Below are 26630 nucleotides of genomic sequence, written 5' to 3'. Positions count from 1 at the left end.
AACTGGTATTTTCCTCACAGCAGGTCAACTTGTGTGTGGTTGCAACACTACAGTCCCATTGAGTACATTTTTGGAGAAAGGGACATCTGTTGCACCACAGGGAGGGAGGAGGGTGAGGAGCACGACACATTTTCGTCCATTGGTAAGCATTTTTTTGTGGTTTATACTTTTGGAATTTTAGTTCTTTATGTTGTTTTTAAAATGACCTATTTCATGTTTGAAATGTACTAACTCGTATTTTCCAGACAGCAGGTCAACTTGTGTGTGGTTGCAACACTACAGTCCCATTGAGTACATTTTTGGAGAAAGGGACATCTGTTGCACCACAGGGAGGGAGGAGGGTGAGGAGCACGACACATTTTCTTCCATTGGTAAGCATTCTTTTGTGGTTTATACTTTTGGAATTTTGGTTTTTTATGTTGATTTTAAAATGACCTATTTCATGTTTGAAATGTACTAACTCGTATTTTCCTCACAGCAGGTCAACTCGTGTGTGGTTGCAACACTACGGTCCCATTGAGTACATTTTTGGAGAAAGGGACATCTGTTGCACCACAGGGAGGGAGGAGGGTGAGGAGCACGACACATTTTCTTCCATTGGTAAGCATTTTTTTGTGGTTTATACTTTTGGAATTTAGGTTTTTTATATTGATTTTAAAATGACCTATTTCATTTTTGAAATGTGCTAACTCGTTTTTTCCTCACAGCAGGTCAACTTGTGTGTGGTTCCAACACTACGGTCCCATTGAGTACATTCTTGGAGAAAGAGACATCTGTTGCACCACAGGGAGGGAGGAGGGTGAGGAGCACGACACATTTTCTTCCATTGGTAAATATTTTTTTGTGGTTTATACTTTTGGAATTTTGGTTTTTTATGTTGATTTTAAAATGACCTATTTCATGTTTAAAATGTACTAACTCGTATTTTCCTCACAGCAGGTCAACTTGTGTGTGGTTGCAACACTACGGTCCCATTGAGTACATTTTTGGAGAAAGGGACATCTGTTGCACCACAGGGAGGGAGGAGGGTGAGGAGCACGACACATTTTCTTCCATTGGTAAGCATTTTTTTGTGGTTTATACTTTTGGAATTTTGGTTTTTTATATTGATTTTAAAATGACCTATTTCATGTTTGAAATGTACTAACTCGTATTTTCCTCACAGCAGGTTAACTTGTGTGTGGTTGCAACACTACGGTCCCATTGAGTACATTTTTGGAGAAAGGGACATCTGTTGCACCACAGGGAGGGAGGAGGGTGAGGAGCACGACACATTTTCTTCCATTGGTAAGCATTTTTTTGTGGTTTATACTTTTGGAATTTTGGTTTTTTATGTTGATTTTAAAATGACCTATTTCTCGTTTGAAATGCACTAACTCGTTTTTTCCTCACAGCAGGTCAACTTGTGTGTGGTTGCAACACTACGGTCCCATTGAGTACATTTTTGGAGAAAGGGACATCTGTTGCACCACAGGGAGGGAGGGGGGTGAGGAGCACGACACATTTTCTTCCATTGGTAAGCATTTTGTTGTGGTTTATACTTTTGGAATTTTGGTTTTTTATGTTGATTTTAAAATAACCCATTTCATGTTTGAAATGTACTAACTCGTTTTTACCTCACAGCAGGTCAACTTGTGTGTGGTTGCAACACTACGGTCCCATTGAGTACATTTTTGGAGAAAGGGACATCTGTTGCACCACAGGGAGGGAGGAGGGTGAGGAGCACGACACATTTTCTTCCATTGGTAAGCATTTTTTTGTGGTTTATACTTTTGGAATTTTGGTTTTTTATGTTGATTTTAAAATGACCTATTTCATGTTTGAAATGTACTAACTCGTTTTTTCCTCACAGCAGGTCAACGTGTGTGTGGTTGCAACACTATGGTCCCATTGAGTACATTTTTGGAGAAAGGGACATCTGTTGCACCACAGGGAGGGAGGAGGGTGAGGAGCACGACACATTTTCTTCCATTGGTAAGCATTTTTTTGTGGTTTATACTTTTGGAATTTTGGTTTTTTATGTTGATTTTAAAATGACCTATTTCATGTGTGAAATGTACTAACTCGTTTTTTCCTCACAGCAGGTCAACTTGTGTGTGGTTGCAACACTACGGTCCCATTGAGTACATTTTTGGAGAAAGGGACATCTGTTGCACCACAGGGAGGGTGGATGGTGAGGAGCACGACACATTTTCTTCCATTGGTAAGCATTTTTTTGTGGTTTATACTTTTGGAATTTTGGTTTTTTATGTTGATTTAAAAATGACCTATTTCATGTTTGAAATGTACTAACTCGTTTTTTCCTCACAGCAGGTCAACTTGTGTGTGGTTGCAACACTACGGTCCCATTGAGTACATTTTTGGAGAAAGGGACATCTGTTGCACCACAGGGAGGGAGGAGGGTGAGGAGCACGACACATTTTCTTCCATTGGTAAGCATTTTTTTGTGGTTTATACTTTTGGAATTTTGGTTTTTTATGTTGATTTTAAAATGACCTATTTCATGTTTGAAATGTACTAACTCGTATTTTCCTCACAGCAGGTCAACTTGTGTGTGGTTGCAACACTACGGTCCCATTGAGTACATTTTTGGAGAAAGGGACATCTGTTGCACAACAGGGAGGGAGGAGGGTGAGGAGCACGACACATTTGCTTCCATTGGTAAGCATTTTTTTGTGGTTTATACTTTTGGAATTTTGGTTTTTTATGTTGATTTTAAAATGACCTATTTCACGTTTGAAATGTACTAACTCGTTTTTTCCTCACAGCAGGTCGACTTGTGTGTGGTTGCAACACTACGGCCCCATTGAGTACATTTTTGGAGAAAGGGACATCTGTTGCACCACAGGGAGGGAGGGGGGTGAGGAGCACGACACATTTTCTTCCATTGGTAAGCATTTTTTTGTGGTTTATACTTTTGGAATTTTGGTTTTTTATGTTGATTTTAAAATGACCCATTTCATGTTTGAAATGTACTAACTCGTTTTTTCCTCACAGCAGGTCAACTTGTGTGTGGTTGCAACACTACGGTCCCATTGAGTACATTTTTGGAGAAAGGGACATCTGTTGCACCACAGGGAGGGAGGATGGTGAGGAGCACGACACATTTTCTTCCATTGGTAAGCATTTTTTTGTGGTTTATACTTTTGGAATTTTGGTTTTTTATGTTGATTTTAAAATGACCTATTTCATGTTTGAAATGTACTAACTCGTTTTTTCCTCACAGCAGGTCAACTTGTGTGTGGTTGCAACACTACGGTCCCATTGAGTACATTTTTGGAGAAAGGGACATCTGTTGCACAACAGGGAGGGAGGAGGGTGAGGAGCACGACACATTTTCTTCCATTGGTAAGCATTTTTTTGTGGTTTATACTTTTGGAATTTTGGTTCTTTATATTGATTTTAAAATGACCTATTTCATGTTTGAAATGTACTAACTCGTATTTACCACACAGCAGGTCAACTTGTGTGTGGTTGCAACACTACGGTCCCATTGAGTACATTTTTGGAGAAAGGGACATCTGTTGCACCACAGGGAGGGAGGAGGGTGAGGAGCACGACACATTTTCTTCCATTGGTAAGCATTTTTTTGTGGTTTATACTTTTGGAATTTTGGTTTTTTATGTTGATTTTAAAATGACCTATTTCACGTTTGAAATGTACTAACTCGTTTTTTCCTCACAGCAGGTCAACTTGTGTGTGGTTGCAACACTACGGTCCCATTGAGTACATTTTTGGAGAAAGGGACATCTGTTGCACCACAGGGAGGGAGGGGGGTGAGGAGCACGACACATTTTCTTCCATTGGTAAGCATTTTTTTGTGGTTTATACTTTTGGAATTTTGGTTTTTTATGTTGATTTTAAAATGACCTATTTCATGTTTGAAATGTACTAACTCGTTTTTTCCTCACACCAGGTCAACTTGTGTGTGGTTGCAACACTACGGTCCCATTGAGTACATTTTTAGAGAAAGGGACATCTGTTGCACCACAGGGAGGGAGGATGGTGAGGAGCACGACACATTTTCTTCCATTGGTAAGCATTTTTTTGTGGTTTATACTTTTGGAATTTTGGTTTTTTATGTTGATTTTAAAATGACCTATTTCATGTTTGAAATGTACTAACTCGTTTTTTCCTCACAGCAGGTCAACTTGTGTGTGGTTGCAACACTACGGTCCCATTGAGTACATTTTTGGAGAAAGGGACATCTGTTGCACCACAGGGAGGGAGGGGGGTGAGGAGCACGACACATTTTCTTCCATTGGTAAGCATTTTTTTGTGGTTTATACTTTTGGAATTTTGGTTTTTTATGTTGATTTTAAAATGACCTATTTCATGTTTGAAATGTACTAACTCGTATTTTCCTCACAGCAGGTCAACTTGTGTGTGGTTGCAACACTACGGTCCCATTGAGTACATTTTTGGAGAAAGGGACATCTGTTGCACCACAGGGAGGGAGGAGGGTGAGGAGCACGACACATTTTCTTCCATTGGTAAGCATTTTTTTGTGGTTTATACTTTTGGAATTTTGGTTTTTTATGTTGATTTTAAAATGACCTATTTCACGTTTGAAATGTACTAACTCGTTTTTGCCTCACAGCAGGTCAACTTGTGTGTGGTTGCAACACTACGGTCCCATTGAGTACATTTTTGGAGAAAGGGACATCTGTTGCACCACAGGGAGGGAGGGGGGTGAGGAGCACGACACATTTTCTTCCATTGGTAAGCATTTTTTTGTGGTTTATACTTTTGGAATTTTGGTTTTTTATGTTGATTTTAAAATGACCCATTTCATGTTTGAAATGTACTAACTCGTTTTTTCCTCACAGCAGGTCAACTTGTGTGTGGTTGCAACACTACGGTCCCATTGAGTACATTTTTGGAGAAAGGGACATCTGTTGCACCACAGGGAGGGAGGAGGGTGAGGAGCACGACACATTTTCTTCCATTGGTAAGCATTTTTTTGTGGTTTATACTTTTGGAATTTTGGTTTTTTATGTTGATTTTAAAATGACCTATTTCATGTTTGAAATTTACTAACTCGTTTTTTCCTCACAGCAGGTCAACTTGTGTGTGGTTGCAACACTATGGTCCCATTGAGTACATTTTTGGAGAAAGGGACATCTGTTGCACCACAGGGAGGGAGGAGGGTGAGGAGCACGACACATTTTCTTCCATTGGTAAGCATTTTTTTGTGATTTATACTTTTGGAAATTTGGTTTTTTTATGTTGACTTTAAAATGACCTATTTCATGTTTGAAATGTACTAACTCGTTTTTTCCTCACAGCAGGTCAACTTCTGTGTGGTTGCAACACTATGGTCCCATTGAGTACATTTTTGAAGAAACGGACATCTGTTGCACCACAGGGAGGGAGGAGGGTGAGGAGCACGACACATTTTCTCCCTTTGGTAAGCATTTTTTTGTGGTTTATACTTTTGGAATTTTGGTTTTTTATGTTGATTTTAAAATGACCTATTTCACGTTTGAAGTGTACTAACTCGTTTTTTCCTCACAGCAGGTCAACTTGTGTGTGGTTGCAACACTACGGTCCCATTGAGTACATTTTTGGAGAAAGGGACATCTGTTGCACCACAGGGAAGGAGGAGGGTGAGGAGCACGACACATTTTCTTCGATTGGTAAGCATTTTTTTGTGGTTTATACTTGTGGAATTTTGGTTTTTTATGTTGATTTTATAATGACCTATTTCATTTTTGAAATGTACTAACTCGTTTTTTCCTCACAGCAGGTCAACTTGTGTGTGGTTGCAACACTACGGTCCCATTGAGTACATTTTTGGAGAAAGGGACATCTGTTGCACCACAGGGAGAGAGGAGGGTGAGGAGCACGACACATTTTCTTCCATTGGTAAGCATTTCTTTGTGGTTTATACTTTTGGAATTTTGGTTTTTTATGTTGGTTTTAAAATGACCTATTTCATGTTTGAAATGTACTAACTCGTTTTTTCCTCACAGCAGGTCAACTTGTGTGTGGTTGCAACACTATGGTCCCATTGAGTACATTTTTGGAGAAAGGGACATCTGTTGCACCACAGGGAGGGAGGAGGGTGAGGAGCACGACACATTTTCTTCCATTGGTAAGCATTTTTTTGTGATTTATACTTTTGGAATTTTGGTTTTTAATGTTGATTTTAAAATGACCTATTTCATGTTTGAAATGTACTAACTCGTTTTTTCCTCACAGAAGGTCAACTTGTGTGTGGTTGCAACACTACGGTCCCATTGAGTACATTTTTGGAGAAAGGGACATCTGTTGCACCACAGGGAGGGAGGAGGGTGAGGAGCACGACACATTTTCTTCCATTGGTAAGCATTTTTTTGTGGTTTATACTTTTGGAATTTTGGTTTTTTATGTTGATTTTAAAATGACCTATTTCATGTTTGAAATGTACTAACTCATATTTTCCTCACAGCAGGTCAACTTGTGTGTGGTTGCAACACTACGGTCCCATTGAGTACATTTTTGGAGAAAGGGACATCTGTTGCACCACAGGGAGGGAGGAGGGTGAGGAGCACGACACATTTTCTTCCATTGGTAAGCATTTTTTTGTGGTTTATAATTTTGGAATTTTGGATTTTTATGTTGATTTTAAAATGACCTATTTCATGTTTGAAATGTACTAACTCGTATTTTCCTCACAGCAGGTCAATTGTTTGTGGTTGCAACACTACGGTCCCATTGAGTACATTTTTGGAGAAAGGGACATCTGTTGCACCACAGGGAGGGAGGAGGGTGAGGAGCACGACACATTTTCTTCCATTGGTAAGCATTTTTTTGTGGTTTATACTTTTGGAATTTTGGTTTTTTATGTTGATTTTAAAATGATCTATTACATGTTTGAAATGTACTAACTCGTTTTTTCCTCACAGCAGGTCAACTTGTGTGTGGTTGCAACACTACGGTCCCATTGAGTACATTTTTGGAGAAAGGGACATCTGTTGCACCACAGGGAGGGAGGAGGGTGAGGAGCACGACACATTTTCTTCCATTGGTAAGCATTTTTTTGTGGTTTATACTTTTGGAATTTTGGTTTTTTATGTTGATTTTAAAATGACCTATTTCATGTTTGAAATGTACTAACTCGTTTTTTCCTCACAGCAGGTCAACTTGTGTGTGGTTGCAACACTATGGTCCCATTGAGTACATTTTTGGAGAAAGGACATCTGTTGCACCACAGGGAGGGAGGAGGGTGAGGAGCACGACACATTTTCTTCCATTGGTAAGCATTTTTTTGTGATTTATACTTTTGGAAATGTGGTTTTTTATGTTGACTTTAAAATGACCTATTTCATGTTTGAAATGTACTAACTCGTTTTTTCCTCACAGCAGGTCAACTTGTGTGTGGTTGCAACACTATGGTCCCATTGAGTACATTTTTGAAGAAACGGACATCTGTTGCACCACAGGGAGGGAGGAGGGTGAGGAGCACGACACATTTTCTCCCTTTGGTAAGCATTTTTTTGTGGTTTATACTTTTGGAATTTTGGTTTTTTATGTTGATTTTAAAATGACCTATTTCACGTTTGAAGTGTACTAACTCGTTTTTTCCTCACAGCAGGTCAACTTGTGTGTGGTTGCAACACTACGGTCCCATTGAGTACATTTTTGGAGAAAGGGACATCTGTTGCACCACAGGGAGGGAGGAGGGTGAGGAGCACGACACATTTTCTTCGATTGGTAAGCATTTTTTTGTGGTTTATACTTGTGGAATTTTGGTTTTTTATGTTGATTTTAAAATGACCTATTTCATTTTTGAAATGTACTAACTCGTTTTTTCCTCACAGCAGGTCAACTTGTGTGTGGTTGCAACACTACGGTCCCATTGAGTACATTTTTGGAGAAAGGGACATCTGTTGCACCACAGGGAGGGAGGAGGGTGAGGAGCACGACACATTTTCTTCCATTGGTAAGCATTTTTTTGTGATTTATACTTTTGGTATTTTGGTTTTTAATGTTGATTTTAAAATGACCTATTTCATGTTTGAAATGTACTAACTCGTTTTTTCCTCACAGAAGGTCAACTTGTGTGTGGTTGCAACACTACGGTCCCATTGAGTACATTTTTGGAGAAAGGGACATCTGTTGCACCACAGGGAGGGAGGAGGGTGAGGAGCACGACACATTTTCTTCCATTGGTAAGCATTTTTTTGTGGTTTATACTTTTGGAATTTTGGTTTTTTATGTTGATTTTAAAATGACCTATTTCATGTTTGAAATGTACTAACTCATATTTTCCTCACAGCAGGTCAACTTGTGTGTGGTTGCAACACTACGGTCCCATTGAGTACATTTTTGGAGAAAGGGACATCTGTTGCACCACAGGGAGGGAGGAGGGTGAGGAGCACGACACATTTTCTTCCATTGGTAAGCATTTTTTTGTGGTTTATAATTTTGGAATTTTGGATTTTTATGTTGATTTTAAAATGACCTATTTCATGTTTGAAATGTACTAACTCGTATTTTCCTCACAGCAGGTCAATTGTTTGTGGTTGCAACACTACGGTCCCATTGAGTACATTTTTGGAGAAAGGGACATCTGTTGCACCACAGGGAGGGAGGAGGGTGAGGAGCACGACACATTTTCTTCCATTGGTAAGCATTTTTTTGTGGTTTATACTTTTGGAATTTTGGTTTTTTATGTTGATTTTAAAATGATCTATTACATGTTTGAAATGTACTAACTCGTTTTTTCCTCACAGCAGGTCAACTTGTGTGTGGTTGCAACACTACGGTCCCATTGAGTACATTTTTGGAGAAAGGGACATCTGTTGCACCACAGGGAGGGAGGAGGGTGAGGAGCACGACACATTTTCTTCCATTGGTAAGCATTTTTTTGTGGTTTATACTTTTGGAATTTTGGTTTTTTATGTTGATTTTAAAATGACCTATTTCATGTTTGAAATGTACTAACTCGTTTTTTCCTCACAGCAGGTCAACTTGTGTGTGGTTGCAACACTATGGTCCCATTGAGTACATTTTTGGAGAAAGGGACATCTGTTGCACTACAGGGAAGGAGGAGGGTGAGGAGCACGACACATTTTCTTCCATTGGTAAGCATTTTTTTGTGGTTTATACTTTTGGAATTTTGGTTTTTTATGTTGATTTTAAAATGACCTATTTCATGTTTGAAATGTACTAACTCGTTTTTTCCTCACAGCAGGTCAACTTGTGTGTGGTTGCAACACTACGGTCCCATTGAGTACATTTTTGGAGAAAGGGACATCTGTTGCACCACAGGGAGGGAGGATGGTGAGGAGCACGACACATTTTCTTTCATTGGTAAGCATTTTTTTGTGGTTTATACTTTTGGAATTTTGGTTTTTTATGTTGATTTTAAAATGACCTATTTCATGTTTGAAATGTACTAACTCGTTTTTTCCTCACAGCAGGTCAACTTGTGTGTGGTTGCAACACTACGGTCCCATTGAGTACATTTTTGGAGAAAGGGACATCTGTTGCACCACAGGGAGGGAGGAGGGTGAGGAGCACGACACATTTTCTTCCATTGGTAAGCATTTTTTTGTGGTTTATACTTTTGGAATTTTGGTTTTTTATGTTGATTTTAAAATGACCTATTTCATGTTTGAAATGTACTAACTCGTATTTTCCTCACAGCAGGTCAACTTGTGTGTGGTTGCAACACTACGGTCCCATTGAGTACATTTTTGGAGAAAGGGACATCTGTTGCACCACAGGGAGGGAGGAGGGTGAGGAGCACGACACATTTTCTTCCATTGGTAAGCATTTTTTTGTGGTTTATACTTTTGGAATTTTGGTTTTTTATGTTGATTTTAAAATGACCTATTTCACGTTTGAAATGTACTAACTCGTTTTTTCCTCACAGCAGGTCAACTTGTGTGTGGTTGCAACACTACGGTCCCATTGAGTACATTTTTGGAGAAAGGGACATCTGTTGCACCACAGGGAGGGAGGGGGGTGAGGAGCACGACACATTTTCTTCCATTGGTAAGCATTTTTTTGTGGTTTATACTTTTGGAATTTTGGTTTTTTATGTTGATTTTAAAATGACCCATTTCATGTTTGAAATGTACTAACTCGTTTTTTCCTCACAGCAGGTCAACTTGTGTGTGGTTGCAACACTACGGTCCCATTGAGTACATTTTTGGAGTAAGGGACATCTGTTGCACCACAGGGAGGGAGGAGGGTGAGGAGCACGACACATTTTCTTCCATTGGTAAGCATTTTTTTGTGGTTTATACTTTTGGAATTTTGGTTTTTTATGTTGATTTTAAAATGACCTATTTCATGTTTGAAATGTACTAACTCGTTTTTTCCTCACAGCAGGTCAACTTGTGTGTGGTTGCAACACTATGGTCCCATTGAGTACATTTTTGGAGAAAGGGACATCTGTTGCACCACAGGGAGGGAGGAGGGTGAGGAGCACGACACATTTTCTTCCATTGGTAAGCATTTTTTTGTGATTTATACTTTTGGAAATTTGGTTTTTTATGTTGACTTTAAAATGACCTATTTCATGTTTGAAATGTACTAACTCGTTTTTTCCTCACAGCAGGTCAACTTGTGTGTGGTTGCAACACTATGGTCCCATTGAGTACATTTTTGGAGAAACGGATATCTGTTGCACCACAGGGAAGGAGGAGGGTGAGGAGCACGACACATTTTCTCCCTTTGGTAAGCATTTTTTTGTGGTTTATACTTTTGGAATTTTGGTTTTTTTATGTTGATTTTAAAATGACCTATTTCACGTTTGAAATGTACTAACTCGTTTTTTCCTCACAGCAGGTCAACTTGTGTGTGGTTGCAACACTACGGTCCCATTGAGTACATTTTTGGAGAAAGGGACATCTGTTGCACCACAGGGAGGGAGGAGGGTGAGGAGCACGACACATTTTCTTCGATTGGTAAGCATTTTTTTGTGGTTTATACTTTTGGAATTTTGGTTTTTTATGTTGATTTTAAAATGACCTATTTCATTTTTGAAATGTACTAACTCGTTTTTTCCACACAGCAGGTCAACTTGTGTGTGGTTGCAACACTACGGTCCCATTGAGTACATTTTTGGAGAAACGGACATCTGTTGCACCACAGGGAGGGAGGAGGGTGAGGAGCACGACACATTTTCTTCCATTGGTAAGCATTTTTTTGTGGTTTATACTTTTGGAATTTTGGTTTTTTATGTTGATTTTAAAATGACCTATTTCATGTTTGAAATGTACCAACTCGTTTTTTCCTCACAGAAGGTCAACTTGTGTGTGGTTGCAACACTACGGTCCCATTGAGTACATTTTTGGAGAAAGGGACATCTGTTGCACCACAGGGAGGGAGGAGGGTGAGGAGCACGACACATTTTCTTCCATTGGTAAGCATTTTTTTGTGGTTTATACTTTTGGAATTTTGGTTTTTTATGTTGATTTTAAAATGACCTATTTCATGTTTGAAATGTACTAACTCATATTTTCCTCACAGCAGGTCAACTTGTGTGTGGTTGCAACACTACGGTCCCATTGAGTACATTTTTGGAGAAAGGGACATCTGTTGCACCACAGGGACGGAGGAGGGTGAGGAGCACGACACATTTTCTTCCATTGGTAAGCATTTTTTTGTGGTTTATAATTTTGGAATTTTGGATTTTTATGTTGATTTTAAAATGACCTATTTCATGTTTGAAATGTACTAACTCGTATTTTCCTCACAGCAGGTCAATTGTTTGTGGTTGCAAAACTACGGTCCCATTGAGTACATTTTTGGAGAAAGGGACATCTGTTGCACCACAGGGAGGGAGGAGGGTGAGGAGCACGACACATTTTCTTCCATTGGTAAGCATTTTTTTGTGGTTTATACTTTTGGAATTTTGGTTTTTTATGTTGATTTTAAAATGATCTATTTCATGTTTGAAATGTACTAACTCGTTTTTTCCTCACAGCAGGTCAACTTGTGTGTGGTTGCAACACTACGGCCCCATTGAGTACATTTTTGGAGAAAGGGACATCTGTTACACCACAGGGAGGGAGGAGGGTGAGGAGCACGACACATTTTCTTCCATTGGTAAGCATTTTTTTGTGGTTTATACTTTTGGAATTTTGGTTTTTTATGTTGATTTTAAAATGACCTATTTCATGTTTGAAATGTACTAACTCGTTTTTTCCTCACAGCAGGTCAACTTGTGTGTGGTTGCAACACTACGGTCCCATTGAGTACATTTTTGGAGAAAGGGACATCTGTTGCACCACAGGGAGGGAGGAGGGTGAGGAGCACGACACATTTTCTTCCATTGGTAAGCATTTTTTTGTGGTTTATACTTTTGGAATTTTGGTTTTTTATGTTGATTTTAAAATGACCTATTTCATGTTTGAAATGTACTAACTCGTTTTTTCCTCACAGCAGGTCAACTTGTGTGTGGTTGCAACACTACGGTCCCATTGAGTACATTTTTGGAGAAAGGGACATCTGTTGCACCACAGGGAGGGAGGAGGGTGAGGAGCACGACACATTTTCTTCCATTGGTAAGCATTTTTTTGTGGTTTATACTTTTGGAATTTTGGTTTTTTATGTTGATTTTAAAATGACCTATTTCATGTTTGAAATGTACTAACTCGTTTTTTCCTCACAGCAGGTCAACTTGTGTGTGGTTGCAACACTACGGTCCCATTGAGTACATTTTTGGAGAAAGGGACATCTGTTGTACCACAGGGAGGGAGGAGGGTGAGGAGCACGACACATTTTCTTCCATTGGTAAGCATTTCTTTGTGGTTTATACTTTTGGAATTTTGGTTTTTTATGTTGATTTTAAAATGACGTATTTCATGTTTGAAATGTACTAACTCGTATTTTCGTCACAGCAGGTCAACTTGTGTGTGGTTGCAACACTACGGTCCCATTGAGTACATTTTTGGAGAAAGGGACATCTGTTGCACCACAGGGCGGGAGGAGGGTGAGGAGCACGACACATTTTGATTCATTGGTAAGCATTTTTTTGTGGTTTATACTTTTGGAATTTTGGTTTTTTATGTTGATTTTAAAATGACCTATTTCATGTTTGAAATGTACTAACTCGTTTTTTCCTCACAGCAGGTCAACTTGTGTGTGGTTGCAACACTACGGTCCCATTGAGTACATTTTTGGAGAAAGGGACATCTGTTGCACCACAGGGAGGGAGGAGGGTGAGGAGCACGACACATTATCTTCCATTGGTAAGCATTTTTTTGTGGTTTATACTTTTGGAATTTTGGTTTTTTATGTTGATTTTAAAATGACCTATTTCATGTTTGAAATGTACTAACTCGTTTTTTCCTCACAGCAGGTCAACTTGTGTGTGGTTGCAACACTACGGTCCCTTTGAGTACATTTTTGGAGAAAGGGACATCTGTTGCACCACAGGGAGGGAGGAGGGTGAGGAGCACGACACATTTTCTTCCATTGGCAATCATTTTTATGTGGTTTATACCTTTGGAATTTTGGTTTTTGTGTTGATTTTAAAATGACTTATTTCATGTTTGAAATGTACTAACTCGTTTTTTCCTCACAGCAGGTCAACTTGTGTGTGGTTGCAACACTACGGTCCCATTGAGTACATTTTTGGAAAAAGGGACATCTGTTGCACCACAGGGAGGGAGGAGGGTGAGGAGCACGACACATTTTCTTCCATTGGTAAGCATTTTTTTGTGGTTTATACTTTTGGAATTTTGGTTTTTTATGTTGATTTTAAAATGACCTATTTCATGTTTGAAATGTACTAACTCGTTTTTCCTCACAGCAGGTCAACTTGTGTGTGGTTGCAACACTACGGTCCCATTGAGTACATTTTTGGAGAAAGGGACATCTGTTGCACCACAGGGAGGGAGGAGGGTGAGGAGCACGACACGTTTTCTTCCATTGGTAAGCATTTTTTTGTGGTTTATACTTTTGGAATTTTGGTTTTTTATGTTGATTTTAAAATGACCTATTTCATGTTTGAAATGTACTAACTCGTTTTTTCCTCACAGCAGGTCAACTTGTGTGTGGTTGCAACACTACGGTCCCATTGAGTACAATTTTGGAGAAAGGGACATCTGTTGCACCACAGGGAGGGAGGAGGGTGAGGAGCACGACACATTTTCTTCCATTGGTAAGCATTTTTTTGTGGTTTATAGTTTTGGAATTTTGGTTTTTTATGTTGATTTTAAAATGACCTATTTCATGTTTGAAATGTACTAACTCGTTTTTTCCTCACAGCAGGTCAACTTGTGTGTGGTTGCAACACTACGGTCCCATTGAGTACATTTTTGGAGAAAGGGACATCTGTTGCACCACAGCGAGGGAGGAGGGTGAGGAGCACGACACATTTTCTTCCATTGGTAAGCATTTTTTTGTAGTTTATACTTTTGGAATTTTGGTTTTTTATGTTGATTTTAAAATGACCTATTTCATGTTTGAAATGTACTAACTCGTATTTTCCTCACAGCAGGTCAACTTGTGTGTGGTTGCAACACTACGGTCCCATTGAGTACATTTTTGGAGAAAGGGACATCTGTTGCACCACAGGGAGGGAGGAGGGTGAGGAGCACGACACATTTTCTTCCATTGGTAAGCATTTTTTTGTGGTTTATACTTTTGGAATTTTGGTTTTTTATGTTGATTTTAAAATGACCTATTTCATGTTTGAAATGTACTAACTCGTTTTTTCCTCACAGCAGGTCAACTTGTGTGTGGTTGCAACACTACGGTCCCATTGAGTACATTTTTGGAGAAAGGGACATCTGTTGCACCATAGGGAGGGAGGAGGGTGAGGAGCACGACACATTTTCTTCCATTGGTAAGCATTTTTTTGTGGTTTATTCCTTTGGAATTTTGGTTTTTTATGTTGATTTTAAAATGACCTCTTTCATGTTTGAAATGTACTAACTCGTTTTTTCCTCACAGCAGGTCAACTTGTGTGTGGTTGCAACACTACGGTCCCATTGAGTACATTTTTGGAGAAAGGGACATCTGTTGCACCACAGGGAGGGAGGTGGGTGAGGAGCACGACACATTTTCTTCCATTGGTAAACATTTTTTTGTAGTTTATACTTTTGGAATTTTGGTTTTTTATGTTGATTTTAATATGACCTATTTCATGTTTGAAATGTACTAACTCGTATTTTCCTCACAGCAGGTCAACTTGTGTGTGGTTGCAACACTACGGTCCCATTGAGTAGATTTTTGGAGAAAGGGACATCTGTTGCACCACAGGGAGGGAGGAGGGTGAGGAGCACGACACATTTTCTTCCATTGGTAAGCATTTTTTTGTGGTTTATACTTTTGGAATTTTGGTTTTTTATGTTGATTTTAAAATGACCTATTTCATGTTTGAAATGTACTAACTCGTTTTTTCCTCACAGCAGGTCAACTTGTGTGTGGTTGCAACACTACGGTCCCATTGAGTACATTTTTGGAGAAAGGGACATCTGTTGCACCACAGGGAGGGAGGAGGGTGAGGAGCACGACACATTATCTTCCATTGGTAAGCATTTTTTTGTGGTTTATACTTTTGGAATTTTGGTTTATTATGTTGATTTTAAAATGACCTATTTCATGTTTGAAATGTACTAACTCGTTTTTTCCTCACAGCAGGTCAACTTGTGTGTGGTTGCAACACTACGGTCCCTTTGAGTACATTTTTGGAGAAAGGGACATCTGTTGCACCACAGGGAGGGAGGAGGGTGAGGAGCACGACACATTTTCTTCCATTGGCAATCATTTTTATGTGGTTTATACCTTTGGAATTTTGGTTTTTGTGTTGATTTTAAAATGACTTATTTCATGTTTGAAATGTACTAACTCGTTTTTTCCTCACAGCAGGTCAACTTGTGTGTGGTTGCAACACTACGGTCCCATTGAGTACATTTTTGGAGAAAGGGACATCTGTTGCACCACAGGGAGGGAGGAGGGTGAGGAGCACGACACATTTTCTTCCATTGGTAAGCATTTTTTTGTGGTTTATACTTTTGGAATTTTGGTTTTTTATGTTGATTTTAAAATGACCTATTTCATGTTTGAAATGTACTAACTCGTTTTTCCTCACAGCAGGTCAACTTGTGTGTGGTTGCAACACTACGGTCCCATTGAGTACATTTTTGGAGAAAGGGACATCTGTTGCACCACAGGGAGGGAGGAGGGTGAGGAGCACGACACGTTTTCTTCCATTGGTAAGCATTTTTTTGTGGTTTATACTTTTGGAATTTTGGTTTTTTATGTTGATTTTAAAATGACCTATTTCATGTTTGAAATGTACTAACTCGTTTTTTCCTCACAGCAGGTCAACTTGTGTGTGGTTGCAACACTACGGTCCCATTGAGTACAATTTTGGAGAAAGGGACATCTGTTGCACCACAGGGAGGGAGGAGGGTGAGGAGCACGACACATTTTCTTCCATTGGTAAGCATTTTTTTGTGGTTTATAGTTTTGGAATTTTGGTTTTTTATGTTGATTTTAAAATGACCTATTTCATGTTTGAAATGTACTAACTCGTTTTTTCCTCACAGCAGGTCAACTTGTGTGTGGTTGCAACACTACGGTCCCATTGAGTACATTTTTGGAGAAAGGGACATCTGTTGCACCACAGCGAGGGAGGAGGGTGAGGAGCACGACACATTTTCTTCCATTGGTAAGCATTTTTTTGTAGTTTATACTTTTGGAATTTTGGTTTTTTATGTTGATTTTAAAATGACCTATTTCATGTTTGAAATGTACTAACTCGTATTTTCCTCACAGCAGGTCAACTTGTGTGTGGTTGCAACACTACGGTCCCATTGAGTACATTTTTGGAGAAAGGGACATCTGTTGCACCACAGGGAGGGAGGAGGGTGAGGAGCACGACACATTTTCTTCCATTGGTAAGCATTTTTTTGTGGTTTATACTTTTGGAATTTTGGTTTTTTATGTTGATTTTAAAATGACCTATTTCATGTTTGAAATGTACTAACTCGTTTTTTCCTCACAGCAGGTCAACTTGTGTGTGGTTGCAACACTACGGTCCCATTGAGTACATTTTTGGAGAAAGGGACATCTGTTGCACCATAGGGAGGGAGGAGGGTGAGGAGCACGACACATTTTCTTCCATTGGTAAGCATTTTTTTGTGGTTTATTCCTTTGGAATTTTGGTTTTTTATGTTGATTTTAAAATGACCTCTTTCATGTTTGAAATGTACTAACTCGTTTTTTCCTCACAGCAGGTCAACTTGTGTGTGGTTGCAACACTACGGTCCCATTGAGTACATTTTTGGAGAAAGGGACATCTGTTGCACCACAGGGAGGGAGGTGGGTGAGGAGCACGACACATTTTCTTCCATTGGTAAACATTTTTTTGTAGTTTATACTTTTGGAATTTTGGTTTTTTATGTTGATTTTAATATGACCTATTTCATGTTTGAAATGTACTAACTCGTATTTTCCTCACAGCAGGTCAACTTGTGTGTGGTTGCAACACTACGGTCCCATTGAGTAGATTTTTGGAGAAAGGGACATCTGTTGCACCACAGGGAGGGAGGAGGGTGAGGAGCACGACACATTTTCTTCCATTGGTAAGCATTTTTTTGTGGTTTATACTTTTGGAATTTTGGTTTTTTATGTTGATTTTAAAATGACCTATTTCATGTTTGAAATGTACTAACTCGTTTTTTCCTCACAGCAGGTCAACTTGTGTGTGGTTGCAACACTACGGTCCCATTGAGTACATTTTTGGAGAAAGGGACATCTGTTGCACCACAGGGAGGGAGGAGGGTGAGGAGCACGACACATTTTCTTCCATTGGTAAGCATTTTTTTGTGGTTTATACTTTTGGAATTTTGGTTTTTTATGTTGATTTTAAAATAACCTATTTCATGTTTGAAATGTACTAACTCGTATTTTCCTCACAGCAGGTCAACTTGTGTGTGGTTGCAACACTACGGTCCCATTGAGTACATTTTTGGAGAAAGGGACATCTGTTGCACCACAGGGAGGGAGGAGGGTGAGGAGCACGACACATTTTCTTCCATTGGTAAGCATTTTTTTGTGGTTTATACTTTTGGAATTTAGGTTTTTTATGTTGTTTTTTAAATGACCTATTTCATGTTTGAAATGTACTAACTCGTTTTTTCCTCACAGCAGGTCAACTTGTGTGTGGTTGCAACACTACGGTCCCATTGAGTACATTTTTGGAGAAAGGGTCATCTGTTGCACCACAGGGAGGGAGGAGGGTGAGGAGCACGACACATTTTGATCCATTGGTAAGCATTTTTTTGTGGTTTATACTTTTGTAATTTTGGTTTTTTATGTTGATTTTAAAATGACCTATTTCATGTTTGAAATGTACTAACTCGTATTTTCCTCACAGCAGGTCAACTTGTGTGTGGTTGCAACACTACGGTCCCATTGAGTACATTTTTGGAGAAAGGGACATCTGTTGCACCACAGGGAGGGAGGAGGGTGAGGAGCACGACACATTTTCTTCCATTGGTAAGCATTTCTTTGTGGTTTATACTTTTGGAATTTTGGTTTTTTATTTTGATTTTAAAATGACCTATTTCATGTTTGAAATGTACTAACTCGTTTTTTCCTCACAGCAGGTCAACTTGTGTGTGGTTGCAACACTACGGTCCCATTGAGTACATTTTTTGAGAAAGGGACATCTGTTGCACCACAGGGCGGGAGGAGGGAGAGGAGCACGACACATTTTGATTCATTGATAAGCATTTTTTTGTGGTTTATACTTTTGGAATTTTGGTTTTTTATGTTGATTTCAAAATGACGTATTTCATGTTTGAAATGTACTAACTCGTTTTTTCCTCACAGCAGGTCAACTTGTGTGTGGTTGCAACACTATGGTCCCATTGAGTACATTTTTGGAGAAAGGGACATCTGTTGCACCACAGGGAGGGAGGAGGGTGAGGAGCACAACACATTTTCTTCCATTGGTAAGCATTTTTTTGTGGTTTATACTTTTGGAATTTTGGTTTTTTATGTTGATTTTAAAATGACCTATTTCATGTTTGAAATGTACTAACTCATTTTTTCCTCACAGCAGGTCAACTTGTGTGTGGTTGCAACACTACGGTCCCATTGAGTACATTTTTGGAGAAAGGGACATCTGTTGCACCACAGGGAGGGAGGAGGGTGAGGAGCACGACACATTTTGATTCATTGGTAAGCATTTTTTTGTGGTTTATACTTTTGGAATTTTGGTTTTTTATGTTGATTTTAAAATGACCTATTTCATGTTTGAAATGTACTAACTCGTTTTTTCCTCACAGCAGGTCAACTTGTGTGTGGTTGCAACACTACGGTCCCATTGAGTACATTTTTGGAGAAAGGGACATCTGTTGCACCACAGGGAGGGAGGAGGGTGAGGAGCACGACACATTATCTTCCATTGGTAAGCATTTTTTTGTGGTTTATACTTTTGGAATTTTGGTTTTTTATGTTGATTTTAAAATGACCTATTTCATGTTTGAAATGTACTAACTCGTTTTTTCCTCACAGCAGGTCAACTTGTGTGTGGTTGCAACACTACGGTCCCTTTGAGTACATTTTTGGAGAAAGGGACATCTGTTGCACCACAGGGAGGGAGGAGGGTGAGGAGCACGACACATTTTCTTCCATTGGCAATCATTTTTATGTGGTTTATACCTTTGGAATTTTGGTTTTTGTGTTGATTTTAAAATGACTTATTTCATGTTTGAAATGTACTAACTCGTTTTTTCCTCACAGCAGGTCAACTTGTGTGTGGTTGCAACACTACGGTCCCATTGAGTACATTTTTGGAGAAAGGGACATCTGTTGCACCACAGGGAGGGAGGAGGGTGAGGAGCACGACACATTTTCTTCCATTGGTAAGCATTTTTTTGTGGTTTATACTTTTGGAATTTTGGTTTTTTATGTTGATTTTAAAATGACCTATTTCATGTTTGAAATGTACTAACTCGTTTTTCCTCACAGCAGGTCAACTTGTGTGTGGTTGCAACACTACGGTCCCATTGAGTACATTTTTGGAGAAAGGGACATCTGTTGCACCACAGGGAGGGAGGAGGGTGAGGAGCACGACACGTTTTCTTCCATTGGTAAGCATTTTTTTGTGGTTTATACTTTTGGAATTTTGGTTTTTTATGTTGATTTTAAAATGACCTATTTCATGTTTGAAATGTACTAACTCGTTTTTTCCTCACAGCAGGTCAACTTGTGTGTGGTTGCAACACTACGGTCCCATTGAGTACATTTTTGGAGAAAGGGACATCTGTTGCACCACAGGGAGGGAGGAGGGTGAGGAACACGACACATTTTCTTCCATTGGTAAGCATTTTTTTGTGGTTTATACTTTTGGAATTTTGGTTTTTTATGTTGATTTTAAAATGACCTATTTCATGTTTGAAATGTACTAACTCATTTTTTCCTCACAGCAGGTCAACTTGTGTGTGGTTGCAACACTACGGTCCCATTGAGAACATTTTTGGAGAAAGGGACATCTGTTGCACCACAGGGAGGGAGGAGGGTGAGGAGCACGACACATTTTCTTCCATTGGTAAGCATTTTTTTGTGGTTTATACTTTTGGAATTTTGGTTTTTTATGTTGATTTTAAAATGACCTATTTCATGTTTGAAATGTACTAACTCGTATTTTCCTCACAGCAGGTCAACTTGTGTGTGGTTGCAACACTACGGTCCCATTGAGTACATTTTTGGAGAAAGGGACATCTGTTGCACCACAGGGAGGGAGGAGGGTGAGGAGCACGACACATTTTCTTCCATTGGTAAGCATTTTTTTGTGGTTTATACTTTTGGAATTTTGGTTTTTTATGTTGATTTTAAAATGACCTATTTCATGTTTGAAATGTACTAACTCGTTTTTTCCTCACAGCAGGTCAACTTGTGTGTGGTTGCAACACTACGGTCCCATTGAGTACATTTTTGGAGAAAGGGACATCTGTTGCACCACAGGGAGGGAGGAGGGTGAGGAGCACGACACATTTTCTTCCATTGGTAAGCATTTTTTTGTGGTTTATACTTTTGGAATTTTGGTTTTTTATGTTGATTTTAAAATGACCTATTTCATGTTTGAAATGTACTAACTCGTTTTTTCCTCACAGCAGGTCAACTTGTGTGTGGTTGCAACACTACGGTCCCATTTAGTACATTTTTGGAGAAAGGGACATCTGTTGCACCACAGGGGGGGAGGAGGGTGAGGAGCACGACACATTTTCTTCCATTGGTAAGCATTTTTTTGTAGTTTATACTTTTGGAATTTTGGTTTTTTATGTTGATTTTAAAATGACCAATTTCATGTTTGAAAAGTACTAACTTGTATTTTCCTCACAGCAGGTCAACTTGTGTGTGGTTGCAACACTACGGTCCCATTGAGTACATTTTTGGAGAAAGGGACATCTGTTGCACCACAGGGAGGGAGGAGGGTGAGGAGCACGACACATTTTCGTCCATTGGTAAGCATTTTTTTGTGGTTTATTCCTTTGGAATTTTGGTTTTTTATGTTGATTTTAAAATGACCTATTTCATGTTTGAAATGTACTAACTCGTTATTTCCTACAGCAGGTCAACATGTGTGTGGTTGCAACACTACGATCCCATTGAGTACATTTTTGGAGAAAGGGACATCTGTTGCACCACAGGGAGGGGGGAGGGTGAGGAGCACGACACATTTTCTTCCATTGGTAAGCATTTTTTTGTAGTTTATACTTTTGGAATTTTGGTTTTTTATGTTGATTTTAAAATGACCTATTTCATGTTTGAAATGTACTAACTCGTATTTTGCTCACAGCAGGTCAACTTGTGTGTGGTTGCAACACTACGGTCCCATTGAGTACATTTTTGGAGAAAGGGACATCTGTTGCACCACAGGGAGGGAGGAGGGTGAGGAGCACGACACATTTTCTTCCATTGGTAAGCATTTTTTTGTGGTTTATACTTTTGGAATTTTGGTTTTTTATGTTGATTTTAAAATGACCTACTTCATGTTTGAAATGTACTAACTCGTATTTTCCTCACAGCAGGTCAACTTGTGTGTGGTTGCAACACTACGGTCCCATTGAGTACATTTTTGGAGAAAGGGACATCTGTTGCACCACAGGGAGGGAGGAGGGTGAGGAGCACGACACATTTTCTTCCATCGGTAAGCATTATTTTGTGGTTTATACTTTTGGAATTTTGGTTTTTTATGTTGATTTTGAAATGACCTATTTCATGTTTGAAATGTACTAACTCGTTTTTTCCTCACAGCAGGTCAACTTGTGTGTGGTAGCAACACTACGGTCCCATTGAGTACATTTTTGGAGAAAGGGACATCTGTTGCACCACAGGGAGGGAGGAGGGTGAGGAGCACGACACATTTTCTTCCATTGGTAAGCATTTTTTTGTGGTTTATACTTTTGGAATTTTGGTTTTTTATGTTGATTTTAAAATGACCTATTTCATGTTTGAAATGTACTAACTCGTTTTTTCCTCACAGCAGGCCAACTTGTGTGTGGTTGCAACACTACGGTCCCATTGAGTACATTTTTGGAGAAAGGGACATCTGTTGCACCACAGGGAGGGAGGAGGGTGAGAAGCACGACACATTTTCTTCCATTGGTAAGCATTTTTTTGTGGTTTATACTTTTGGAATTTTGGTTTTTTATGTTGATTTTAAAATGACCTATTTCATGTTTGAAATGTACTAACTCGTTTTTTCCTCACAGCAGGTCAACTTGTGTGTGGTTGCAACACTACGGTCCCATTGAGTACATTTTTGGAGAAAGGGACATCTGTTGCACAACAGGGAGTGAGGAGGGTGAGGAACACGACACATTTTGATTCATTGGTAAGCATTTTTTTGTGGTTTATACTTTTGGAATTTTGGTTTTTTATGTTGATTTTAAAATGACCTATTTCATGTTTGAAATTTACTAACTCGTTTTTTCCTCACAGCAGGTCAACTTGTGTGCGGTTGCAACACTACGGTCCCATTGAGTACATTTTTGGAGAAAGGGACATCTGTTGCACCACAGGGAGGGAGGAGGGTGAGGAGCACGACACATTTTCTTCCATTGGTAAGCATTTTTTTTGTGGTTTATACTTTTGGAATTTTGGTTTTTTATGTTGATTTTAAAATGACCTATTTCATATTTGAAATGTACTAACTCGTTTTTTCCTCACAGCAGGTCAACTTGTGTGTGGTTGCAACACTACGGTTTCATTGAGTACATTTTTGGAGAAAGGGACATCTGTTGCACCACAGGGAGGGAGGAGAGTGAGGAGCACGACACGTTTTCTTCCATTGGTAAGCATTTTTTTGTGGTTTATACTTTTGGAATTTTGGTTTTGTATGTTGACTTTAAAATGACCTATTTCATGTTTGAAATGTAGTAACTCGTTTTTTCCTCACAGCAGGTCAACTTGTGTGTGGTTGCAACACTACGGTCCCATTGAGTACATTTTTGGAGAAAGGGACATCTGTTGCACCACAGGGAGGGAGGAGGGTGAGGAGCACGACACATTTTCTTCGATTGGTAAGCATTTTTTTGTGGTTTATACTTTTGGAATTTTGGTTCTTTATGTTGATTTTAAAATGACCTATTTCATGTTTGATATGTACTAACTCGTTTTTTCCTCACTGCAGGGTAACTTGTGTGTGGTTGCAACACTACGGTCCCATTGAGTACATTTTTGGAGAAAGGGACATCTGTTGCACCACAGGGAGGGAGGAGGGTGAGGAGCACGACACATTTTCTTCCATTGGTAAGCATTTTTTTGTGGTTTATACTTTTGGAATTTTGGTTTTTTATGTTGATTTTAAAATGACCTATTTCATGTTTGAAATGTACTAACTCGTTTTTTCCTCACAGCAGGTCAACTTGTGTGTGGTTGCAACACTACAGTCCCATTGAGTACATTTTTGGAGAAAGGGACATCTGTTGCACAACAGGGAGGGAGGAGGGTGAGGAACACGAAACATTTTGTTTCATTGGTAAGCATTTTTTTGTGGTTTATACTTTTGGAATTTTGGTTTTTTATGTTGATTTTAAAATGGCCTATTTCATGTTTGAAATTTACTAACTCGTTTTTTCCTCACAGCAGGTCAACTTGTGTGTGGTTGCAACACTACGGTCCCATTGAGTACATTTTTGGAGAAAGGGACATCTGTTGCACCACAGGGAGGGAGGAGGGGGAGGAGCACGAGACATTTTCTTCCATTGGTAAGAATTTTTCTGTGGTTTATACTTTTGGAATTTTGTTTTTTTATGTTGATTTTAAAATGACCTATTTCATGTTTGAAATGTACTAACTCGTTTTTTCCTCACAGCAGGTCAACTTGTGTGTGGTTGCAACACTACGGTCCCATTGAGTACATTTTTGGAGAAAGGGACATCTGTTGCACCACAGGGAGGGAGGAGGGTGAGGAGCACGACACATTTTCTTCCATTGGTAAGCATTTTTTTGTGGTTTATACTTTTGGAATTTTGGTTTTTTATGTTGATTTTAAAATGACCTATTTCATGTTTGAAATGTACTAACTCGTATTTTCCTCACAGCAGGTCAACTTGTGTGTGGTTGCAACACTACGGTCCCATTGAGTACATTTTTGGAGAAAGGGACATCTGTTGCACCACAGGGAGGGAGGAGGGTGAGGAGCACGACACATTTTCTTCCATTGGTAAGCATTTTTTTGTGGTTTATACTTTTGGAATTTTGGTTTTTTATGTTGATTTTAAAATGACCTATTTAATGTTTGAAATGTACTAACTCGTTTTTTCGTCACAGCAGGTCAACTTGTGTGTGGTTGCAACACTACGGTCCCATTGAGTACATTTTTGGAGAAAGGGACATCTGTTGCACCACAGGGAGGGAGGATGGTGAGGAGCACGACACATTTTCTTCCATTGGTAAGCATTTTTTTGTGGTTTATACTTTTGGAATTTTGGTTTTTTATGTTGATTTTAAAATGATCTATTTCATGTTTGAAATGTACTAACTAGTTTTTTCCTCACAGCAGGTCAACTTGTGTGTGGGTGCAACATTACGGTCCCATTGAGTACATTTTTGGAGAAAGGGACATCTGTTGTACCACAGGGAGGGAGGAGGGTGAGGAGCACGACACATTTTCTTCCATTGGTAAGCATTTTTTTGTGGTTTATACTTTTGGAATTTTGGTTTTTTATGTTGATTTTAAAACGACCTATTTCATGTTTGAAATGTACTAACTCGTTTTTTCCTCACAGCAGGTCAACTTGTGTGTGGTTGCAACACTACGGTCCCATTGAGTACATTTTTGGAGAAAGGGACATCTGTTGCACCACAGGGAGGGAGGAGGGTGAGGAGCACGACACATTTTCTTCCATTGGTAAGCATTTTTTTGAGGTTTATACTTTTGGAATTTAGGTTTTTTATGTTGATTTTAAAATGACCTATTTCATGTTTGAATTGTACTAACTCGTTTTTTACTCACAGCAGGTCAACTTGTGTGTGGTTGCAACACTACGGTCCCATTGAGTACATTTTTGGAGAAAGGGACATCTGTTGCACCACAGGGAGGGAGAAGGGTGAGGAGCACAACACATTTTCTTCCATTGGTAAGCATTTTTTTGTGGTTTATACTTTTGGAATTTTGGTTTTTTATGTTGACTTTAAAATGACCTATTTCATGTTTGAAATGTACTAACTCGTTTTTTCCTCACAGCAGGTCAACTTGTGTGTGGTTGCAACACTACGGTCCCATTGAGTACATTTTTGGAGAAAGGGACATCTGTTGCACCACAGGGAGGAAGGAGGGTGAGGAGCATGACACATTTTCTTCCATTGGTAAGCATTTTTTTGTGGTTTATACTTTTGGAATTTTGGTTTTTTATATTGATTTTAAAATGACCTATTTCATGTTTGAAATGTACTAACTCGTTTTTTCCTCACAGCAGGTCAACTTGTGTGTGGTTGCAACACTACGGTCCCATTGAGTACATTTTTGGAGAAAGGGACATCTGTTGCACCACAGGGAGGGAGGAGGGTGAGGAGCACGACACATTTTCTTCCATTGGTAAGCATTTTTTTGTGGTTTATACTTTTGGAATTTTGGTTTTTTATGTTGATTTTAAAATGACCTATTTCATGTTTGAAATGTACTAACTAGTTTTTTCCTCACAGCAGGTCAACTTGTGTGTGGTTGCAACACTACGGTCCCATTGAGTACATTTTTGGAGAAAGGGACATCTGTTGCACCACAGGGAGGGAGGAGGGTGAGGAGCACGACACGTTTTCTTCCATTGGTAAGCATTTTTTTGTGGTTTATACTTTTGGAATTTTGGTTTTTTATGTTGATTTTAAAATGACCTATTTCATGTTTGATATGTACAAGCTCGTTTTTTCCTCACAGCAGGTCAACTTGTGTGTGGCTGCAACACTACGGTCCCATTGAGTACATTTTTGGAGAAAGGGACATCTGTTGCACCACAGGGATTGTGGAGGGTGAGGAGCACGACACATTTTGTTTCATTGGCAAGCATTTTTTTGTGGTTTATACTTTTGGAATTTTGGTTTTTTATGTTGATTTTAAAGTGACCTATTTCATGTTTGAAATCTACTAACTCGTTTTTTCCTCACAGCAGGTCAACTTGTGTGTGGTTGCAACACTACGGTCCCATTGAGTACATTTTTGG

General features: G+C 39.2%; 1 protein-coding gene across 1 annotated transcript in view; it reads left to right on the top strand.

Moving 5' to 3' along the window:
* LOC126482177 (dentin sialophosphoprotein-like) overlaps positions 1-26630 on the top strand; it is a 195618-nt gene that overhangs the window by 161645 nt on the left and 7343 nt on the right. Inside the window, exons 98-99 of the mRNA XM_050106156.1 lie at positions 9030-9071; positions 10633-10674. Of these exons, the coding sequence (XP_049962113.1) occupies positions 9030-9071; positions 10633-10674 (84 nt within the window). The remainder of the gene's footprint in view (positions 1-9029; positions 9072-10632; positions 10675-26630) is intronic.

Source organism: Schistocerca serialis, chromosome 5 (assembly GCF_023864345.2).
Source record: "Schistocerca serialis cubense isolate TAMUIC-IGC-003099 chromosome 5, iqSchSeri2.2, whole genome shotgun sequence".
NCBI classification, from domain to species: Eukaryota; Metazoa; Arthropoda; class Insecta; order Orthoptera; family Acrididae; genus Schistocerca; species Schistocerca serialis.
This window is presented reverse-complemented; position numbering and strand designations above follow the sequence as displayed.